General features: G+C 33.2%; 4 protein-coding genes across 7 annotated transcripts in view; 2 read left to right on the top strand and 2 right to left on the bottom strand.

Moving 5' to 3' along the window:
• The first annotated feature begins 116 nt into the window (after nucleotides 1–116).
• LOC115456103 lies at nucleotides 117–4546 on the top strand. The gene is made up of 11 exons (XM_037438410.1): nucleotides 117–490; nucleotides 687–719; nucleotides 964–1051; nucleotides 1140–1292; nucleotides 1831–1981; nucleotides 2446–2662; nucleotides 2778–2837; nucleotides 3230–3356; nucleotides 3434–3573; nucleotides 3793–3905; nucleotides 4218–4546. The coding sequence occupies exons 1-11, from the start codon at nucleotides 278–280 to the stop codon at nucleotides 4324–4326; spliced, it is 1404 nt and encodes a 467-aa protein (XP_037294307.1). The 5' UTR covers nucleotides 117–277; the 3' UTR covers nucleotides 4327–4546.
• A 115-nt stretch (nucleotides 4547–4661) lies between these two features.
• On the bottom strand, nucleotides 4662–6033 carry LOC115456102 (NADH dehydrogenase [ubiquinone] 1 alpha subcomplex subunit 6). The gene is made up of 3 exons (XM_030184994.2): nucleotides 5779–6033; nucleotides 5583–5698; nucleotides 4662–4868 (listed from the first exon to the last, which is right to left on the bottom strand). The coding sequence occupies exons 1-3, from the start codon at nucleotides 5906–5908 to the stop codon at nucleotides 4740–4742; spliced, it is 375 nt and encodes a 124-aa protein (XP_030040854.1). The 5' UTR covers nucleotides 5909–6033; the 3' UTR covers nucleotides 4662–4739.
• Nucleotides 6034–7428: 1395 nt separating this feature from the next.
• LOC115456107 (NADH dehydrogenase [ubiquinone] 1 alpha subcomplex subunit 6-like) lies at nucleotides 7429–9443 on the top strand. The gene is made up of 3 exons (XM_030185000.2): nucleotides 7429–7746; nucleotides 8133–8248; nucleotides 9273–9443. Exons 1-3 carry the CDS (start codon nucleotides 7617–7619, stop codon nucleotides 9399–9401), a joined length of 375 nt encoding a protein of 124 aa, XP_030040860.1. The 5' UTR covers nucleotides 7429–7616; the 3' UTR covers nucleotides 9402–9443.
• Nucleotides 9437–23363, bottom strand: part of LOC115456105 (calcium-binding protein E63-1) — a 58147-nt gene continuing 44220 nt past the window's right edge. For 3 of the 4 annotated variants that reach the window (XM_030184998.2, XM_037438413.1, XM_037438412.1), the window contains exons 3-7: nucleotides 21220–21307; nucleotides 18161–18304; nucleotides 12469–12601; nucleotides 11745–11893; nucleotides 9437–11089 (exon numbers count right to left, since the gene is read on the bottom strand). In XM_030184998.2, coding sequence (XP_030040858.2) covers nucleotides 11067–11089; nucleotides 11745–11893; nucleotides 12469–12601; nucleotides 18161–18304; nucleotides 21220–21307 — 537 coding nt within the window. In that variant the 3' untranslated portion in view covers nucleotides 9437–11066. Of the gene's footprint in view, nucleotides 11090–11744; nucleotides 11894–12468; nucleotides 12602–18160; nucleotides 18305–19944; nucleotides 20099–21219; nucleotides 21308–23363 lie in introns of those variants that run through there. The other variant, XM_037438414.1, reaches the window with a different exon arrangement.

Genomic DNA, 23363 nt, shown 5'->3' with positions numbered 1-23363 from the left:
TTATTATTTAATGCATTATAATAAATACTAGTTTCTATACGAAATACATACGTAAGGCATTATAATTTTTTGCCATCTAGCATATTACAATATCAATATATTATAAGATATAAGTATTAATGGGGCGCCCGTTAGTAGGTAGATGTAGCGGCGCGACGGGCCGCGGATAGGCAGGTCCTGAGTTCATTTGCTCTAGTTGGGCAACACTCGAATTTATACCACAATTTCTGTGCAATGTCCCGACTCTAGATTAGAATAGGAAAAGAGCAGTTAGAGTATGAGAAGACAAAATGTACATACAGTAAATATGTTTCATAGTATCTTTACCACTATTTTTCTAGATATAAAAAAGTACTACCAACCCAAAGTTCGTTACGGTGAATACTTGCAACAAATGTATGTGCCATTCTATAGCAGCACTCCTTCGACCTCAAAAAAAAAAGGGAAACCGTCACCCCTAGGATATAAGTTTAGAGTAAGGAGTAAGGAGGTACGTAAAAATATCTGTCGATCCCAGTTCGCCTTATTAGGTGTTCATGCATACTTTATAATAAAGTTGTTGTTGTGATATAAATCTGCCTATGTTATTAATAGGATTTTTTACTTTATAATGTTTATTTTTTGGGTTTATTGTTCATTTGTAATTAATTGAATTGATCCACTATAAAATGTAATTACTTTTTCAGAGCTACGAAAAATTGTGTAAAGATCATGCTTTCGTAAGTAGCATAATTGATACTAAATTATATTCTGAGAAATTAACTTGGCCTATGTTTGTTATAACAAGCCACTAATAAATAAACACTTAGTTTTGCGTTTCACCACTATCTCGCCTGAAGTGTTGTGGTGTACGGTAGAGCAATTAATACAGACAGTTGAAAATTTAAAAAAGCTGAAATTGAAAGATTTCTAGCTCATAAACTATAATTTTAGGCGAATTTATTATTCTTTTCTTTTTTAAAGATGATTAAAAGGAAAGAAAGAAACAAAAAAGAAAAACAAACTGAGAGAGTATGTACTTACAAATTTTGGGAACCCCCAAATGCACTACGTAAGTTACTACTAAATAATTTGCATTATGAAGTGTACCGCTTTTAGAAACACAAAAGATTCCTTTAAACAAAACTATATTTTTCTAGGTAATAGTGATGCGAAGAATGCAGCAATAGCTATTAAACAACGAATGATCAGACAAAAAGCTAAAGTTAAACATAAATCACTTTACAAAAATATACAATACCATGTCGGAGGCGTTTCATTTAGTGGAGGAACACCCGTTTATTTATTAAATAGTACGTGCTATCCACACCATTTTTTACTTAAAATTAATTAAAGGCACTTTTATATTCATATCACTTTAACTATATTTTCAATAAATCAAACTACTTATATTTTCAATGAATATATAAGTAGTTTGATTTACTATATTTTTGAATTATCTGGCTCATCATTTTATTTTACCTTATAAGTAGTTTTTGTAGAATCGAACCAAATTGAAGTTTGCTTTTACGAACAAATATACTCAAATCAACTATTGTAATAAATTGTCCATAACTTGTTAGAATTTTGACATTTAATACAATCAAGATTCTACATAATTGATGAAGAAAACAATTATATAGAATTACCTGCTAGTTACTTTTTTTCAGTATCTGTGTTTAAGCTTTCCTAATTTTTAACCTCCGACGGAAAAAGTGGGGTATTATAAGTTTAAAGTGCGCGGATCTGAATGTCAGCCTGTGGCATCGTAGGTCCCAAACGAATGAACCGATTATGATGCGATATTTTTGTCATGCTCGCAGTGATCCAATATTTTGTTCTTGCTTTTAGATGTGGCCTTATTACCCACCGGGTATATGCTAATTCACGGCGGCATAGTCTACTATAACGGTGAAAATATAACTTGCATACAAGGTTTTTGGAAATATCCCAGAGAAGTAAAAGTACAATGCGAAGAAACTTGCGACTGCGTTTCTAAATGGTAGAGATATACAAGAGTGTGTTTTCTAGCACAATTGCTGATTTTAAGCACATTTTGTGTATAATTTTGTTTTTAACTTTAAGTAATAAGTACTTTTTTTGTACAAATGAAAAAATGTAAAGAAATCAGTTTACTTAGACAATTATTGCTAAATTATTATTCGTCATTTTAAAATGACTATTAATACACTATAATTGCTTACACCGACTCGGCCAATGCTGCATGGATTTTTCTAATGCGATTTCCCGTATAATTGTTTTTACGGTACGCACGAAAAAGCAGGTTACGCAAACTCTACATTCATTGGACTCTACATTAACGCTAATTTGATAATCTAAGTCTTGCTTGTAGCTTCGCCTACGCAAAGATCTGGCTTTAATGAGACATTTTAAACACCTTGAGATGAATTTTGATAATTAGCGAATGGTTTATTCTATATTAAACACGTTTTGTTTTTTATATAGGGAAAATGTGATCATGGGATATTTAAAAGAATCAAAGTGTAAATGCGGTCACTTGTATGATTATTATAATGAAGGCAAAGTGAAAGAAAAGTTCTTTCATCCCCCAACGAAAAGTGGAACGTTTTGGATGGATAATGCCAAAGTTTTCCAATCTGACCCGATGGAAGATTTTATAAAAGACAGCATCAGAGACGCGTTAATGTCGGTGGAACCTACAGTGAGAACCAACAATTTATCTTTTTTACTAAAGACTCGTTTTGTGAAATGGACACCTATTTAATAATTATTATTGCAGCTTCTTATTATTTTAATATTAATCTATCTGCTTCCAGCCTGAACCGTCAATACCTACCATACTGCCATCTTCGTTAAGTGAAAAGGACCTATTAGCGGTAGGTGACCGTTTTGTAAATATGTAGTGTGGGTTATTATTGAAGGATTCAATTATCCATTCAAAATGATGATTCAAAATGTGCTCATACCCACGCAAACGAAACAATGAAGTTTGAAGTTTTTACAGGGAAATGCACGATGGCTTATAATTATTATTTTCTGAACGGTTTCTAAGATTCATTTAATGGATAATTATTAAAATAGTAATTTATTTGGGATTCCCCTATTTGTATGGATGTTTCGCCCAAAATTTATGATTCATAAAATTGATTGTATGAAAATTTAAACAGATCGGAAATTAAATAAAATAATTAAGTAATTCGTGAAATTATTGTGGCCAGGTATTTAAAAAACGTTGTCAAAGAGCCTAACGATATTTTTTCAATTCCAGGCACTGCTGGCGGATCTGTCCGATACACCTTTACTCATTCCTCACTTGCCAGAATCCGAACGACTGAACAATCTTCAAGAATGGGTTAGGAAACGCGTAAATGGCAAGATAAATCCTAAAGACCATAGTAAGCCGTATAGATGTTACTATTTTAAAAAGCAATTAACGTATCCACAATGTATTACAATAACAAAATATTTTCAGAAAAATTGATTTTAAAATCCCAGCGTCGGTGGCTTGACCTTAAGCATATGGACTTTAGAGCGAGAGCTTTTAGGATACCATTCACACTGAAGCAACTGGAACATATGAATTGGTCTTACAGATTAGAAGTACAAAAATTAGTAAGTATTGGATTCCAGGTATTACTGATTATTACAAATACTAATTTGTAATAAAAAAAACTCGTGTAGCTACTCCCCTTATGCTTTCCTTTTCATAAAGATTCATGACACTTTATATTTCGTGTTTATTTGATCTTTTGTAAAATCAACAAAAAATATCTAAAACCTTTCCAATATGAGACCCTAATCCCTCCAGTGTAAAACATTTTTTTTTTTCAGTTTTACATATTATTAAATAACTTTGTCTCAAGAAATAGGCTGAAGCAAGTGGAGCAATCCCGTTTATGGTGGTCTACAACTAAATACGATACATATCCCAGCAAAGCATTTTTGTAAGTAATAGTGGGCCTGAAAGCAACTTAAACTTTATATTTTGAGTTTTTTTTAATGATCAAGAAATCCTTAATACAGTTCTTCGACTAATGGCTTTTTTGAATAAACAATCCCAATTTCTCTTTTCAATCCATCGCAAAAATCGACTGTCCGGATTGCGTATTAAAAACAGCCATGTATAGACATTTGAAAATATTATAAATTACACCTATCATGGCTGCCACTCTAACATGAGCTGGCATGATTTAATTATATATATTTTTTTAAGTAAACCTACAGTTATATTAATCTTTGTATTTCCAAACTTTCAGAGATATCTTTTTTACGTACATGCCACCCAGAATGAAGGATACTTTCTTAATAAACCCATATAGTTCTGAACTCACTCCTAAGTATGGTGCTAAGACTTGTCCATTGTAACGTTAAGTAATGATTGTAAATTGTATAATGTCAGCTTTTTTTCGTTAGAAATTGTGTGTAGGTACTTTTATGTAATTTTAAACACAAATATACTGTCCTTTTGTTTTTTGTATCCATGTTGTAAAGTAAAATGATTCAGTTAGTTATTACTAATTAATTTGTGTTAAGAGCTAATTAATTTATAATGTATTTCATTTTAATAAAAAACAAATGTGACATATTCCATTACTTCATTTAAGTAAATTATAGTATAGTATTTGGCAGCGCTATGGTTAGGAATTGTTTTAATGGTGCCCTAAGACTAAACACCTTTCATAAATAACCAAAGAGAATGATTTAGAATATTTTAACACTTATGTAATTTTATATTTGAATCATTTTTTCTACTATTTACATACAAACATTACGCATGATTATTCATTACTGGAGAAGAATTTTGAGAGGAAATCTTTTGGTTTTGGCTCCTCAGTTGGTTTGAAATATGCCATAATATGTCCTTTTTGTTTCCACATTTTCACTGATTCTTTGAGTTCCATTTGGCCCTGAAATTAATATTTAAAAAACAATGTTTATTGTTAAACTAATATGTAAAATAGCTTTCTGAATAACAGTGCAATCATTTCTTTGGAGTTATCTGAATTCTACATAGATTTTGAATTTTATACATATCCATAAACAATGTTGTTTTAAGATTTAATTATTATACCAATAGACACTCTATTGATAGCATTCTTAAGAATAGTTGAGTTAATGGAACAGTTTGTCAAGATATATTTTCTAACACCTAATTACTAGATATTGGGACTTGTCTCACGATTATATATGCAATGCAGACATGTAGTGATATAATTCAAAAACCATTTTGACATGGTTTTGCCATTTCAAATAACTTGGTTACAAGCTCGGTCAGGAAGTGGACAGAGCGATATTCCCTTGCATCGAAAAGCACAGAAAGCATGTAACATTATTTGCCCTGCACCTGATCCCTGATTTTCCAGGCATGTCAGAATGCTGTCTTACTAAACTATGAAATTGAAAAAAAAAATTGAAATATTAACCACGGTGGCTGAAATTCGGCTACGAGAGAACTTATTCTCGGTGCAGTAGCATCACATACACTCATGCCTTTTGTGATGGTAAAAGAACCCCTCAACTAATGAGATTATGGGTTTGCTTGCCTGGTCATTCAGTGTGTTGTATGTTCATTTATTTAACTGTTTATATTTTATTTTATGTAATGAAAAAGTAATAATTACCTTGATTACCAAGATGTCAATAACTCTGATATCAGTGACATCCTTATTTTTCAAAAAGATCTCCTTCAGTTTAGCTCGGCACTGTTCATCAGATTTTGGGATGTCGAAATCCTTAACTAAAAGGTATAAACAGAAATTCTCTTACTTGTAATTTTTACTTGGTTTTAGTGTTTTGATGACATAACAGGTTACTTACCCAAGTATGGAATTTGACGATACCACGCTTTGTAGAGACTCAAAACTCTTGATCTAGCCTCTCCTTGAGAAGAGGAGAGCACTGGTTTTACAGTTTTTGTGCCAACTTGTATAGCCTGCCGGGCAGACATTTTACAGAATTTATAAAATCGAAATGTTTTGAAGAAATCTTTTGACAGTCGAATAGAGAATAAACGTCATGAAAGTATATCATTGATATGATGGCTTCAATGAGTGTTGCCTCATAAAAAGGAACAAATCGAAAATTTCACTCCAAAATAATAGAGTACCTACGCGACTAACAAGTTCTAAAAACCGTTTTTTATGAAATTTTATACCGACGGTCTGTTTCACTCTGGATCAGTAATTTTTTTGCCCCTAAACGTCGCTTCCATTTTCTCCCCATGACGTGTAAATCCCTCTAATTGATTGAAAATCCTCTACCCAAGCATCACTGCCTTCAATGCAAATGTTACCAAGAGTAAAAAAATGCTTTAGATAGTTACGGATTGACATTCTCGATTCATTAGGTTGTAAAGTGCGTTCGGGTAAGATCGGATATTATGGGATATATGGGATTTTAACCCATAGGTTAAGATCGTATAACGAAAAAATACCACGAATCTATGGTTATTCTTTAGTACAAGCTACATAGGCGGCCAAGCTGTTTCTTTTTGCCCCGCCCTATATACAACAGTTGATGCTACGACCAAGAACAGGTGCGCTGTGTGCATTGAAATAAAAAGGTAGATTTCGCTCTTCTTAACATTTTCAAGCCTTCTATTTGATTTTGTGAACTTTATCATACTAGCTTTAGAAGCGTTATTAAAACGAAGTCTAAACTTACCCCGCCAACGTCCGATCTTTACTAAGGGTTTCAAATTTTTATACAGATATTATCACTTATTTTTAAGCTTACACAGAGAGAATGGGAAGATGATTAAATTATCACATAAAGTAGCCTTAATAATGATCAGTGTCATGTATAAAATATCGGTACCGCTTAAATATTTTATGAGAAAATAAATATTTTCGATACTCCTCGCAACAGATAGAACAACCGTCCGACATTAGCCGAACGCACCTTAACGAATTTATCCACTGTCTATTACTGTAACGAATTGCATCCACTAGACGAAGGGCGCCGCGCCACTTGTTTTTTTTTATACGGGCACGCCAAAATGATAAGTAGAATGGGATCTAATAGAATGTCGACTGACGAGAGATGACTCCTCAATAGTCGACACAATATGCCGGCCTGTTGGAACTGGATACCTATACATAGTGTGATCCCGGAATGCAACACACCTACCTGGCCACTATGGTGAGTTTTAACACCTTGTGTACTGTAGCTGCTATTCAGGCGGATATAATACATAAACTACTACCAGCAAATGTACTTAATAGTTGCATTGCAAAAGTCTTGACATGTCTATAATACACGCAATACCTTATGCATGGCTTGTTATTATTTTGAGTTACGCATCGACTTTACGTGATTTTTGCTACTAAAGTTACTTTTGAGTTACTTTAGTTACTTTTACTTTTGAGTTAGCTTTTTGGTGACAACCAAAGAGCCACAAACTTGAATAAAAATACAATATTACTCTACGTAGTATATTACTATTATAATTCTCTTTGTATATTACTTACTTCAAAACTTACTCTATGATATTACTGGAAGTGACAAACACAGTGACATCTCTTAAAATTTTATAAATAAAAATTGTCCTAGGCAAAGAAGAATTTATTAAGACCATTTTAGGCACTATTTGCATGAGATTATCTGATAATAGATATATACATTAAGCCAATAATAATCTTGAATCTATAACCACCATGGCAGGACGTGAGACAATGAAAGCTGCTTGTAAGAGAGTCCGACCGATTATGTCGACTAACTTCAGTGACGCTCGCAGACGTGCGCTGGGTTTATATAGGGCTTTTTATCGGTACATTCCATATGTAGGTAAGGAAAAGCCACTAGCATGCATCACTTAGCTACTTTACTAATTTTTATATTTAAAAAATAAGCATTTTCTATAATGCCCAAGTATCATAAAGAGTATTTTGGGTCGTTATTCTCATCGCCGAGGGTGACCTTTGGTAGAAGTACGCGGGGCAGGTACCGGACGGTTGGAGAGGCCAGCTAGAATATTTTCGCTAAAGAACCCAAGCCCTTTCTTATGTACGGAGTATCCTTCACCCTCCTCTATGGATACGTCTATGCTAATTCATGAAACTCCGCTGTTAAATCCGAAGTAGATATCTGCTACCAAATTTCTCATATCCTATGACGATAGTAGATACCCTACACATGTACGATGAAATTCTTAACATATTGTGTGATTTTAGTTAAATATTTCGACATACCAAAGTCCGAAAACGATTGTCGACGAAAACTAAGAGAGTACTTCTATAAAAACGCTTGCATCACCGACATAAGGATCATTGATGTATTAGTGATTAAGGTAAATTTTAATTTGCTTCGGCCATTTTCATGTTAACTGTTTGTCGAAGGTAGATATTCTACCTGTCATATTTGCGTATATTATTCAAATGAGTAGGTACGACTGAGATCAGAGAACAGAAAACTGAAAAAACGCAACTTGGAGTAACAATATGTAACAGCCCGTCTTGCGTTTCCTATGGCCATTGAAATTTTTGTAGGCTAAATATCCCTTTCCTCATTCGTATTTAGTTATTTTTAAATCAGTAAAGCATTTGTGATTATTTTATTATTGTCGGTATTTATGGAGCTTGAGCAGTGAAGATTACTTAAAATGAGATAATCTACTGACTCACTCGCTAGTTATGATAAAAAAGTAGGAAATAAAATACTTATATTTTTTACTGAAGACAGGTAGTTATACATACCTACATAAGTACCAATTCCTGATCCATAATCCACACGCAAACACTCATGCGTTTTATGCCCAAAAGATCAGTTTTATGTAGAGGCGCAATTAGTGCACAAACTTTGTGTATACATAGGGGAAAAATATATATTAGGGCACAAATTTCAGATTCCGCGCTGATATTGAGCAGAAAAATCCAATATCACTGTGCTCACCCAGGGCTCGAACCCGAGACCTTAAAGGGATAACTGTACCTGCAAGCTATATACTTAATTATCCCACTGAGGCAATCAATTGTTACTAAGAGTTATAGTCATATTCCACCGGGCTCCGGCCTGTCGTTTTGTGATTTAACTTTAAGTTTTTGTTTCGTCCGTGTTTATTATATTTTATAGAATAATGATTGTCACAAATAGCCTGGTTTTATTTAGATTTTATTTACAACAAGCATTTGCTCGCAGCTCTGCCCGCGTGAAAAAGTTTTTTCGGCTTTCTCTTAAAGATTTCTTTTCAAAATCGGTTTAGTAGAAGGTACCTGAAACTAGCGCATTCAAACAAACAAACTATTCAACTTTATAACGCCTGTTGATATGTATGTGTTAAAGTTAAATTTAATAATGTTTATTTTAATGCCCAGGGCTACATTGAATTGAAAGAAATAACACATCAGTGGCAACAAAAAGGTCACATCATGGCGCATTGGAAACCAACGTACGAACGGAAGCCTACTGATTTCGTGGGAAAATTTTTGTCAGGGGTGGATTAATTGAATTTAATTTGGTGATATAAATATAAAAAACAACAAGTTCAAGATTTATTATTCATCACGATCGGTCATTCCACATCACATGCCTTTTGATTCAAAGGCCCCTTGAAAGCTGTAAGTATGCAAAAATGAAAATGTTGGTGACAGACGTCGAATGATACATTGAGTACCCACATTTTCAAATCTACATAAATCCTACATTAGTTATCTGTTTCAATAAATACATACAAGTAACGAGAATTAATTTGAATATATAGCAAATAGATTACATTTTTGATATAACTTATCATTCACAACCATTAATTTACATATTATCTACAAAACTTTAATTTATAAACTACATACAAACCGTTTACATCGTTTTGTCGTGAGGGGAACATAATGCTAAAGTTCCCGCATGTTTTGTAACACAAAAGAAAAGTTCACAGTAATAATTATTACATTTATGGACAGTGTAAAAAGTAGGTATATGATATAAGAAAATTATATAATTGTACGCGTTTTCAAAAACAAACATTCTAACGGAAAAACGTAAGTATTAAATCACTCTATTATCAATCACTCTATTATAATATAAGTAGATGCAATAAAAGACCGCTTGCATTTGCATTAGTATATCTAACAGGTATAATATAATAATTATAATATAATAAATAACTGAAGTGTATTCTTAAGACTGAACATAAAAAAAAATAAAGTAAGAATATGACGTATAGGTTTAAATGTTACTTTAAAATACATTTTATTTTCAATCATCAAGTATTTGAATCAATCCCTAACATGGTAATTAAAACATCAGACAATAAGCTATAATGAATATTATCTAAAACCAAGGATATAATTGAGTTTTTAATTTGATGTATTTCTTTTATATAAAAATATTAATTGTGTATCGTTGCACAGCAGATTTTATAAATAATATCGTATACATAAGTACCAAAATATTTCAGTTACTTTAATATAAATATATTAAATATAGGCCGTATCAAGTTATATGCATCTGTTAAAACCAGACTGTCTTTTAAAAACAAGTAAGTATAATAACAATAATGATTAAATCCAATATGTTTTTCTATGCGAATAAGTATATGTTAATATGTTACATTATGTAGATGATTGTTCGATATTTTGTTACATTAATATATTACATAATTATTAAACAACTAAGGGCCTGTTTCATACGTCTAAAGTAAATTTTATTTCACAGTTATCGTATTAAACATCTAATGCTGCTAGTATACATTTTATTACCATTTATACGGAAGCATAGATTAGTCTGACTTTTGTATTTGGTCTTCTTATACCTTTAAATCATGAATAGCATTTACTCAAAAGTTATGGAACAGGCCCTTAAAGTAGTTTACAAGTAATGATTTGTTAACATTATAAATTACAAAATAGTATTCATTATGTACAAGTGTTTCACATACGTTACCACTTTGATAAAAGCACGTTGACTAGATACAAAATGTATCTTATCAATATACCAGATATTTCTAATTGTAAAATCTCGTGGAAGCATTTTGGATAAGTTAATCTCTTCAATAACTACATCTTATTCCAATGCACAAAGCCATCCAAAACTACTATTGACAGCCTTAAATCACGTGTCTTGTCTTTAACATTCTACCATTACAACTAATGAGGTCTTGAACGTGGTGCACATTACAGCAGCATCTTAACGAATTCTGAAAAGGTAATTTTTCCATTACTCGACGTATAAATGTATAGCGCATTCGGAAATTTACCAAAGCTGTATTAATCTGTTGGCTGGAGTCCAAAAACTCGTTACAAGTACGGAGCGCAGATAAAAACAGCTAAATGGAGAAAAAACGTTTCCTGGCAGCAGGTGTCACAACACATCAAACAAGTCTTGTTGTTAACGATAACACTTATAGTGTCCCTATAAGTGTTATCTTCCAAAGTGCCTATTATTTGTTATTGACTTAATTTATTATAATTATTTTTTCGAGTGATGTAGGGTGCTCTAGGACTGAAGATAACCGTGACAAAATTTCGTTGAGAATCAAAATGCGATGTGCATAGTGAATACTCGGTTTGATTTCTAAATCTCGTAATATGATTGGATACCCCCAGAAAATTTCAGATGGCGGACCGTAAATATTAGGCTAATTCTACGGTTCTTCCGTGTAATCCCGTTAAAATCGATTCCACCGTTTAAGACAACAACCCGACCAGTCCTCCAATTTTTAAGCGCGTGGTAAGTAAGTAATAGAACTTATGGCAAAAGCTTCGTTTCGACATCACATAAACCCCAATTTTATTTCTTGAAATTATAACATAATATTCCATATATTAAGGATGTAGGATTAAGGATAGTACCTTCATAATCGATCCTGCCGTCGTGGTCGATGTCTCCCAGCGCCAGCACTTGGTTGAGTTGCGCGTCGGTGACCGGTTCCCCGATCATCTCGAGCGCTGCTCGTAGCTCGTCCCGAGTTATGTACCCGTTGTCGTCGCGGTCAAATACCCTGCCACAACAATTTCAAATCATGTATTTATTTCGAATTCCCTGGCACAACAGTTTCATGACATCTTGTACTGATTTGCCAAGTAATCTCGACATAATACTGTGAATCTTTGGCATACAACAGCTTAAAAATATACTGAATACCACTTGACGTAGTTATAAGTGCCTATTAGCTTATATGGATGTATGCATCTGTAGTGTAACTCGTTACTATTCACAGAGCCATTAAAATGTTTTCGCAGATACTAAAAAATGTGACACGTTTGTGTTTGGATATTTATAGCCCAATTCCACTGAAATGCGTCGTATTTAGGTCTCGCTAATAACTTAGATCTTCGTAATGAGGACGTTTGCGTCGTTAATTCGAATCTTTGTGAAAGTAAAAATAGATGTGAAACGATAGATTCTTTCTAGGCCAATTGTTGATAATTTTACCATTTAAAGAAAATAGATAACAGAGTTATTTAAAAGAAAAGTCATCCTCAAATAAAGAACGTTTTTGGCGTTAAAACACAAACGTTTGAATAAAAATTTTCTTTATACGCCTGGAATATCTTTTTCTAGTTAGGTACTCACTTAAACGCGGCGAGAAGGTCCCTTGTTATCTCCTCTTCTGAGTCGCCCCCACTCGTACTAACATCCAAACCTTGTAAAGCTTGTATTTTTGTCACCCACTGCATAAAGTCATTCTCATCAATAAGTCCATTACCTGCAAAAATTTAAAACCAAGTTTTTAATATTGATTATGTATACAGCATAAATATTCGAAGCGAAGACCTTACTTATTCAATTTTATAATTCTACGAGGTTTATGCAGTATTAATAAATAAATAATACATGCATTTTTATTGGCAAAAGTTTCAATCAATATTTTCTTAATTTTATTTATATTTCGACCTATATCTTGAAGTGTTTCGTTTCTCAATTGAAGCATAAAATAATAATAAGGTATTGTGACCGAAAATAGCCCTGTTAGTAACATAGTCCTGTTTTCAAAATTTCTAATAGAACTTTGTCAAATAATTTCAAAGTGACCGGGTTTATGCGTCTGCCACCGCAAACGAAATAGGATCTACAATGGCTCCAAAGGCACTGCTGTACTGAAAAAAGCTAATATTTTTATAGTGTATCGCGTCGTAAGATAATACTTGAAGAACTACTTTAAATAAAAAAAAATTAAAGAACCCTGCATTGTTTTTTTTATTCCGACAGCATACCGAATCAAATCGACTGAGAATTATTATGGGTAAGTTTTATTGTTTTTAGCCTTTTGTTATATTTTCTCTGCAGATTTCCCAAGCAACCAAAAATCAATTATACGATTTGTATATTGTCTACAAATATTCTATTTTCCCGGGATATAAAGTAGCTTATAGCACTCAGGACTAATGCAGCTTTTCTGTAGTGAATCGCGTGAAAAACTGCTCATATGTCAGCTCTCAGGCTCATGGGATTTTATAAAGTTTAGCAGAGATTCGGCAAAGTACGATCGGGAATTACTAATCGTAATAACAGTCTTACAGAGTTTTAACGATGATTAAAATTTAATTCAAAAACATTTACGCATTTATTCGTCCCTTACTATAAAATAGCTAAGTATAAGTACACGCGTTCATACGAGTATCTAAGTACAGGTCCTTTACTGCATAGACTTTTAAGGATTATTTTTATTTACCATTTAATTTAGTTAGGTACTAAAATTTACTGCGCAATCGGTTTGATTAACCGAGGTTATTGCTTTCTACAAACATTTCGTGACCAAACAAAATTAAATGACATTTGGTATCAGTCTGTCTGTAAACTTTATCAACGAATTAAAATAGATTAATGTTACTTTTGAATGAACCCCATATTTAATACGTAAAATACCTATATACAGATTTTTTTAATGTAATCGCTTTAGACAACTTATCGCTGATAGTTAAAATTAATGTAAGCGGTATTTAAGTAATTACATGATACGTAGCGGTGGCGGAGCGCAGTGAATGTGCAATATTTTAATTCATCCCTCATAAGTAAAACGAAATAAATTAGGAGGATGAACACAGTCCCAGTCATTAAATCTTAATTAGCGCAATGGCAGCAAAAGTCGTTAAACCTATAACGTCAGCGATTACTGGCGGCAACACGGCTTGGTAATTGTAAACGTAGCTATTAACGCTTTGTCATTAAAGGTCACATTGCAGTACAGGGGTAAATACACTCTAAGAATGTCAAGATTATAAAGTCATATATCGCTCAACATGGAAGTTAATGAGGAAAAAGCCAACATGTCTTCGTATACACATAATCTCTCAGATTAACATTAGTGTACACAGAATACAGTTTAATAACGTGCCCAATAACCTTGCTGATGATAATCCTTCTTGAGGCAAAACATTGATGTGAAGCGTATGGTGATAACGCGTGTTTCATGTATTTAAGAAGCGTAATTTAAGATATTCACAGTTGAACGGCCAATCTATACTTATATGAGGAGGAAAGGTTTGTGACTTTGTTTGTATCTTTCAGCATTAAGAGAATACATTACTCCTGAGTGCCAATGGTTACTTTTAACCCAGGCAAATACAAAGCGGCACTTTTATCCCGAAAAATCTTTTTTACCCGGACGGAACCGCGTGCAAAAGTTAGTCAAATATACTATACCAGTGACCGTAACTTCTATATAATTTTTATATAAATAGCTTTCTGTAGGCATGTTTTCCACTTGAGCATTGAGTGGTGCGCTGAAGTAGGTACATTACAGAAACACGTGTATTGGTAGAGTCATTCTGGCTAGAGCTTTATGATACTAAGTATCTGTGATTTCATTGAAAAACTAAGTACTTCATGTGAGCAAGTAGGTTGTAGCTAGACAAATCCTTATAATAATTCAACACAATGTTTTTTTAAAGGGATAGAAAAGACAATTAAATGGAATGTTGCTTACGCTTGTGAACATTAGTTATGTTTCAAATATTATAATTATTTTACTTCCGACCATAATTCTATATTTTGAATTTTGCAACAATGTTAACGTTACCATAACTATTCTATAACGCCAAGGGCACGCAGTAGTAGTCATAAAGTTAAACAAGAATCGTAGGACAGCGTCGTCAGACAGACATGTCTGGTTTTGCTGTTCTATCTTGTTATTTTAACATTCCATACCATAGCTGTTAGTAACATTTATTGGTTCGCCGCCAAATATCGATGTGACACTATGGAGTTTGACCGCCCACATATTTTGTACTGCATTATGAAGAGAAATGTTTTATGTTACGATTTTATGTATCTTCAACTAATTTTTACGCAAACTATAATTTCATAATAAAAAGGACTTTTTAAAAAGAAATTGTAATTTTCATTATTATATTCATTTTACGCAAACGAATGCCCTGACTTGAACACCATCATGTAAATCCCAAGTTAAAGCTCCGACTTGAATCGATTGGAACTTTGTCAATTACGCGTCATGAGACGTCGCGTATAGGTCATTTGTGAAAATATAGGCAACACAACCTCGGCACGACACGAGGCCATCGGATGCCGGAAGGTGCCCGCCACGCGCACGCCATTTTACAATAACCCCCTGATTTCATAGTGAACAAAATTTCCTTCGACGATTTAATGAGCATTCATTTATTTGTATATTTACACGTAGCACCGTCTACTAAGTGGTGTGTAGTAATTCATAACGTCGGTTTTCGCTCTGTATGATTGATAAACAGCCTAATATTAATGAATCTGGTTATTTTATTACTTAATTATACAAATGCCTGTTTTCCATTTTAGCAATTTATTGTTTAATTTATTGTAAAGAAGTCCCATTTATGGGTTTAAAAATAAGCGCGTAAGATATCACTTTATATTTGTAAAGAATACCTACTCTATATCTTTACAAATGTTTTTATTATCACGGGAATAACGTACCACAGGGAATAAGACAAATTCCATACATTTGCGTAAATGTACTGTTAATGGCTCTGTTAATGGTTTGCAGTTTAAACACAGAAATTATTCATCAAAGTACCGCTCCTTTCAGTGCCAAGGCAAAATATTATAGCATAAACAAAGTACAGTTTTAACTCGCTAACGACCCGCCCATCTCCCTAGTTACCTTCATAAGTAGCAATAAACAGTCAGAAATACCTATAACAGGTAAATTTATAACAAAAAACACGTGGTCACTTTGGCTCGAATTCAAACTAATTAGGTATATAATAAGCAAAGTGAGGGAATGTTGTGAAAGTACACTATCTACCTACATACAAGGACAATTATATATTTTATATATTTTCATTAGAAATACGTTTTTGTTTGCTTCTTTTAAACAAATGAAGGGCAGTAGTATAATCATTAACCTTTAACGTGCCTAGACCGACGCCCTTTGGTAATATTTTATACCCTCCACGCATCCTTTCAAGCTTTAGCCGTTCTTTATTGAGTCATTATAATCCCTAACGAGCCTCTCTTTATTGATGAAGCTTTTCGTAATGCTAGCATATAGTTAGCCATAAATATTTATGACTCTACATCAACTGAATTTTACAGTTTTAGGATATTTAATATTAAAGCATGATAATATTATTATATAGAAAGTCGTTAAGGAATTGGGTTAATTTCTGCAACAATTCCTCTTTCTTACAGAATAAATTTTACGCAAGTAAAGCTATAACATCCGAACCCTAATGTCTCTTATAAAATGGGACAATTAAATTAAATGAACTGTTCATAAAATGAATTTGTATTAAAATTTGTTTAAGAATTTTCTTAGCCGTTAAAATGATAAATGGCTTTGTAATTAACTTACGATATATATTTTTTTATTTCTGACCTTAAGAACCTTAAACTGTCGACAAGTAGAGGACTTGCCCTTGAACCTACTAAATATTCTTTGGGCTTCACGCATAGTGACGACATGTGAAACTTGTCGCGTGTATTTAAACTTAGCGATACGTTTCAACTCAAACCTTCGGATTATCTTACTCAATCCGTTTTCGAAATAATCCGTATTTACACGCCGCGTCATGAAGGAGAAGGAATTCATGTTGAAAATTAATAGGTATATACTTCAGACTGAAATTTCTAATAGTGTTATTTTTGCCTAAGACCTTCTTAAATTTGCTATAGTTATGACCAAAATAGACTTTGCAAATAATGCACGAATTTTCATGGATTGTTTATACACTGCAGAATCCAATTCACTATTTTTCTGAAACGCATTATTTTTTTCATTTCATTTTGCTTTTTAAATGCTACATAATTATAATAATATAATTTACGGATCACGCATGTTTCGGAATAACACAAAATTTGATTACCATTCTGGTGCCCACAAATCTACTCCTGTGATTTTTATAGGTATTAAAGTTCCTTTTTTTTCAGGGTAACAGATAACGCCAATTATTATAAATGAGAATGTCTATCGGTGTGCCACACCTCGTTCTCAAATGAAGGAACCTGATGCGTCATAATTTAAATATACTTGTGCTAATTAGGTTTATAGCTTGCAATTAATTCGTCGAAAGATAGTTCTGTTATCAAACGAGTAGATGTTCTTTATCATTAATAAACACAGTGAGACAGGCAACAATCGTGTTTAATGTTACGTTTAGATAAGTATATTGTTATGTACATTTTGTTTGATCCAATAATTTCGTGTAGGACCTTTGAATGAAAGTCGTGAGTTCAATTCTCAAGCCAGACAAAACTGCTTGAGATATTTGATGATGTTATACAACATGTCAAATTGTATTGCATAGTTTCTACATATTGTGATAATAGAAGAGGAAAAACGCGATTGCGATATGAAAATAGTTCTTAGGAAGTAAGGCACATTCACTAGACAACATGTTAAGCGCAACACGTACCTATCACCCAATATGCAGTATGCTTATCTTTATATGTATTTATATACAGTTTTTTTTTCACAACAGTTCCCGAAGATATTATACGTAAAACATACATAGTTATAAATATTATTACTTTTCCATCAGGTGCAGTAGGGCCATTATGTCGTGCCAGCTAATAAAAAAAAATGCGAAGCGTTATTTGTTAATGGACTGATAGATACATATTGAATGACTCAGTCCTAGCTAAAATTTCGGCCACGGTGGCAATCTTAACAGAGATCAGCCAGGTACGCAAGAGCTATTATAGTGCACAAGTATGTGCGTAATACACAGTAGCACTTTCTGTTCCTTTACTCCTACAGTCCGGTGAGACGGCAATTCGACAAGCAACGAGCTACAAAGAACAATAGAAAGACAATGATTATGGCACTCACCAGTCTTACTGGCGTCTTTGATAAGATCAGAGATGAGATCATCGCTGACCTCGATGCCCAAGTTGCGCAGCATGAACTGCAGCTCCGCAGGCGTCACGTGACCGTCGCTGTCGCGGTCCAACAGCCCAAACGCTGTTCGGAGATCTGTAACACAACAGTATATTAATAAAAAGAATAGTGGTGTGGCGAAGTTGGGGCGGCAGAGGCAACCCACCCTGTGAGCACTTTTAGGGGGACGGGAAAATGTCAAAAATAAAATATTCTGTAAAGTGAATGTGAGTCCTATTATAGTTTCTCGCATGTAGGTATCAGAATAGTAGCTAGAGGGAGGGAGGTCGCGTGGCGTTGTTGTTGTTTTGTTGAAAACCCTTTTTTTGGAGCGCCCCGGGCGGCAAAAATGCCACTGAAAAAGAATAGAAGTGTATGATATTTACTCTTATAATAGGTATTTTAGAGAAATTATTCTAGTAAAGGGTGACTTTTCGTTCAACAGGTAAAAATTAAAATCAGATAAAATTATTGTAACTGGATTTCAAAATTAAACGATTAACACATTTTTATTTCTTCCTACGTATTTTTTTATTAGCTTGTGTCAAATTGGGTTCTACGAATAACTTTAATCTAATGATTGAAAAATCAGTTTTATTATGATATTTTATGACTTATGAGGGTTATTTTCATTAAGCGTCCAAAGATATCAACATAAAGATTTTTTTATTTACAAATTTTTTAAAATGTGCAATATTACGCCCAAATGTATGCTAAAAAAGATTTTTTTTATATCACGCGTAACAATCACCTAACCGTTTTGCTTCGTAACCAAATTGGGTTACGAAATGAAACACGCATTGTGTCTAAATATACTTTTTTGTTTTTGGCTACTCCTCAAACAGATTTTTTTCTGTAAATTTGGATACCCTTTAAACATAACCCGGTAATACATCCTTATTAATCTTTCTAGTCATCATCAAATTTTAATTGAATTATTTCCGTAGCAGTAAATAGTATCTGCCAAGCCAAAAACAGTTCTATTTTTAATGCCAACACTGTTTAATGAAAAAACGTGTACTAACACATATATGACTATACACGCACTAGTTTTTACTTCCAGCTCTGACCGGTTAAAAATCATTTCGCAAAATGAAAGTTCCAGTTTGCCTTTTACTGGTACGTTAATTCAAAGCTTGTTATATGTGTGTTCAATTTCTTCCGACTTCATTTGATTTAAATGCATTAACCTCTCCACTGACATACGAATATTTCTACGAACTATCACATTCATATTACTTTCTTTCAAGCTAATATTGCTATCTGTGAATTCCTGTCACACCACGAGCCAAAGTTTCAACGTACTTGTAACAGATCGAATTTTATCTTATTAGCATTGCATTCACTCAGTGGAGCTGTTTAAGTGAGACAGCATATGTATTTCAGTGGCTCGTATCTGTTATTTCAGAATATCGTGATCGATTATCTTTTCCGGTAATACATACATAATTATATCGCCTACAAGTATTTGATATGTTTTTTATTAAATATAGTCACATTTGTTACTTTATGAAAGCTATAATGACGACTAATATTTATAACAACATAGATCGTTATTTACTTCACATATAACACTTATATTTCAATATTTAGTATATTACACGACATGTTTAATATGAATTTGTGGTCATTTATTAACATAAAAATAAATGACCAAAAATAAATACAATAATAAATATAATTTTATTTACCAAGTTTAATAAGCTAGCTTGAAAAATACTCGGATCGGTACTTACAAAAATTATTGTCCTTTTTACAACTCATGATTAAAAACTAGCGACACCTTTCACCCACCATGAGTGCAAAACACATTATTTCCTATGAACTAATTTCTTTACAGCGTTTTCTCTATGCTCGTTATCTATGTTTAACCTGTTTTAGGAAAATGGAAGGCTCTCAAGATCCCAGCATCATATACCCGCGCCGGCAATATTGACAAAAGATTAAAGACGTTACGTGTTCATCACTCCTCTCTTATCTTAAATTATAACTTTGTTTTGAGGTATCATACATTATCTACATATAAGTATAATGCGGAACACCTGATACATTTTGTCAGTTTTGCAAACGTAGATAAAATCCTTTCCTTGCATGATAACGCGAGTTATAGACACGGGATGCCCGTGTCAATAATAAATAGCAAATTACATCACTTTCTATAATTTTTATCGTCACATTAATGTTTAAATTGCGTAAATAAAAACTCTTTGACCTCGTTCGTTAAATGAAAATTTAAAATTCCAATAAAATCTCGAATTATTATAAACTACGAAGCACAGCATCAATTGGAGGTATTTTTATTCATGAAAACAACTCGTTAACGTGTAGTGTAGATATTTTAAAATCAAATTATGTTAGACAGTATATTGATAATGGCCCAATTATATGCCAGTATTCTTAGTAGAATTAGTCTGGTAGTTGTAAAAATAGATTTATACAACATTATATTATGTATGTGTGTGTTCTATGAAACAGATTTTCAGGCTACAAAAATGTTACTTATATTTCCTGAAAATCTATAACTACGAAAATAATTTATTCTTTGAAAATATTGGTGAATAGATATAATTATAATTTATATGTATGAGGAAATCGTAAGTATTTGTAAAGATATAATTATTTTTGATCGAAATAGGCGTTAGTGAGAACAACGTCCCTTGTTTATTTGGACCATAATAAAGTTAATTAAAAGCAAATAAAACGCTGCTAATATTTGCTAAATATTGTCAGCAACATTTTACGAATTTATATAAACACCTTACCGATAATTGTATAAATTTAAGAAAAATATATACTTTTAAAATTTCAATACTAATATTAAATAAATAATATAGGTATCTACAGCATAGGTAATGTGTACGCATTACGCAACATTACAATAAATCACAAACAGGCCATTACTATTAAAAAGTAAACTAATAAAAAAACCGTTTTATAGACACTAAATAATGTGGTAAACAGGTAAAATTATACATTTATAGAATACAGGGAACTGATGGAGACGCACTTACTGTTAAGCATTGCTTCACTGGGCGCAGGCACCGTGGGCCTCTCGTCCACAGGCGATTGTTTTTTCTTATTCTTTTTCTCATCTTCTTGCTGCAAATCCAAACAATCATCGTTATCGGACATACACACCAACGTATTAACTACGAATTAAATAACGGATACAGCACTGAACACTATTTATCAACAAGGTGTGCAAGGTAAAACATGTGATACTGATTTGTTTTATCTGGTCGTCACGCTTATCAATATTGTAGTGCTATATCGAAGTATTGTCTGATCAATAAACGTACACAATACCCATTTATGAAGTGTAAAGTCAACGCGAACGGAGTGAGTTGGCACTTAGAGTAAAAATGTAGAGACCATTCCAGACGGGAATTATTAAATAGACCTTGAAACGTGTAATATCTTAAAACTGCATGCTCCGCGCTTACTGCTATTACCCGCTTTGATCTACAATGTAAGAAATACGAATACATTCGCCATTCATTTGTTGCGGCATCCGGAAAACGGATACGAATCCTGCCCACGCTCTAGTAAACTACACGACTTATTGTTACGCGCCGCTATCCTAGCCGATGACATCGGGCGTTTCCGGAAGTATTCGGCTGCGCGGGCAGGCTGGCAGAAGAGAAGATATGTCACGCGGCGACTATTCTATTATTATTCTCTCTGGCTGGACGTTGTCAAAAATGTTTAAAATTGTATTCTGTAATTATTTTTGCTAATATAATGTTTACTGTAAAAAAGAGCGTTTTACATTCAGAAGTGGGATTATACAAATGATAATTTGAAGTTACATTGAATTCGAATGTGAAGAGAACTATCGGAATAAATCTGTGATGAATCATTGAATGACAAAATTAAAATTATCAGATTCTCAGATTTTAGTTACCATGGTAACGTCTACGTCTGTTGAAGTAAATATGTTGGGAATGCATATGGAATTGATGTCTGCACATTAGTACGATTCACGACATTCATAACAAAAACTTCGTTATGCCTGCTGCTTGGCTCACTGGAGAGGGTGTTTTCTTAGAAACTAAATCATTGGAGACAGGAATGACTGGAGTCATGTGAAGTCAAATCGGTGGCGCAACACTTCAGGCTGACAATGCGAACGTGCGTAACTGTTTATTTTATTTAATCTGATCTGTCTGTGGCCGTGAGCCTTTTGATAATATTCTATCTGTAGCCATGACCATTCTGGTCATATTCTGTCTGTAACCATGAGCATTCTGATCATATTCTGTCTGTAGTCATGAGCATTCTGATCATATTCTGTCTGTGGTCATGAGCCTTCTGATCATATTATTCTGTCTGTAGCCATGAGCATTCTGATTAGTGTTACTAGGTCCTATTTGTTTGAAATCGGGCAACAGGTAAAACAAATCGGGATCCAGGTAGAAGGTCGAAACACAAAAATACTGCAAGTCATGCTAATGTTGGTTTTCATTGCAATTTCTGTTTTAACATCGAATCATAGATCACGGTACAGTCGCGTCTCTAAACAACAGAACAAAATAAAACTATACCTACAGGGCTAGTGATGTGATGTGTTGTTTATTTTTTTTGATAATAATGTCTTTTGATAAATTTATTGATTTTCGGGACATTTAATGTCCCAATCAGTCGCAAATCGGGACGCGTCTCCAGAACTCTGATAACCGGGATATTCCGCGCACATCGGAACACCTGGTAACACTACGTCAGAACATACTCTGTCTGATTTGACTGCTTTATTTTACTGATTTGCTTCATTAATTCTGTTTTACTTAATTTCTTTTCTGTTTTTCTATTTCTGTTTCTGGTTTAGTGTTTATATTTAATTATAAACTATATATAATATCTGTGAATTCATTAATCTTACATGAGCTTACAGTCTGACATAAAGAGATTAAGCTACAATATACGTCAGAAGTTGTGGTAATATTATGTGATTTGTGGTAGCCACGAGGTTCCAAAATCCAGTCAACTGTGTTGATGTATAAATGCAATTTAGGAAAACAGAGTAAAAGAAAAATAAGACAGAGCAAACGTTGTTGTTTAGAAATGTAATATAATAATATAATATAACATACATATCTTCTGTTCCAGATACCCTCACTGATCTGGTTTGGAGCATGATAAAAAACTATTCTGTCTG

Source organism: Manduca sexta, chromosome 14 (assembly GCF_014839805.1).
Source record: "Manduca sexta isolate Smith_Timp_Sample1 chromosome 14, JHU_Msex_v1.0, whole genome shotgun sequence".
In the NCBI taxonomy this organism is placed as follows: Eukaryota; Metazoa; Arthropoda; class Insecta; order Lepidoptera; family Sphingidae; genus Manduca; species Manduca sexta.
The sequence above is the reverse complement of the archived record's forward strand: the minus strand, read 5'-3'. Positions and strand labels throughout refer to the sequence as shown.

Excerpts from the sequence above, each read along its gene's own strand:
- LOC115456103 (XM_037438410.1), top strand. The coding sequence starts at position 278 with ATGAGAAGACAAAATGTACATACAGTAAATATGTTTCATAGTATCTTT. Across the intron at positions 491-686 it reads TTAGAGTAAGGAGTAAGGAG|AGCTACGAAAAATTGTGTAA; the intron begins GTACGTAAAAAT and ends TTACTTTTTCAG. Across the intron at positions 1,052-1,139 it reads GGAACCCCCAAATGCACTAC|GTAATAGTGATGCGAAGAAT; the intron begins GTAAGTTACTAC and ends ATATTTTTCTAG.
- LOC115456107 (XM_030185000.2), top strand. The coding sequence starts at position 7,617 with ATGGCAGGACGTGAGACAATGAAAGCTGCTTGTAAGAGAGTCCGACCG. Across the intron at positions 7,747-8,132 it reads TCGGTACATTCCATATGTAG|TTAAATATTTCGACATACCA; the intron begins GTAAGGAAAAGC and ends GTGTGATTTTAG. Across the intron at positions 8,249-9,272 it reads TTGATGTATTAGTGATTAAG|GGCTACATTGAATTGAAAGA; the intron begins GTAAATTTTAAT and ends TTTAATGCCCAG.
- LOC115456102 (XM_030184994.2), bottom strand. The coding sequence starts at position 5,908 with ATGTCTGCCCGGCAGGCTATACAAGTTGGCACAAAAACTGTAAAACCA. Across the intron at positions 5,699-5,778 it reads TCGTCAAATTCCATACTTGG|TTAAGGATTTCGACATCCCA; the intron begins GTAAGTAACCTG and ends TATACCTTTTAG. Across the intron at positions 4,869-5,582 it reads TTGACATCTTGGTAATCAAG|GGCCAAATGGAACTCAAAGA; the intron begins GTAATTATTACT and ends TATTAATTTCAG.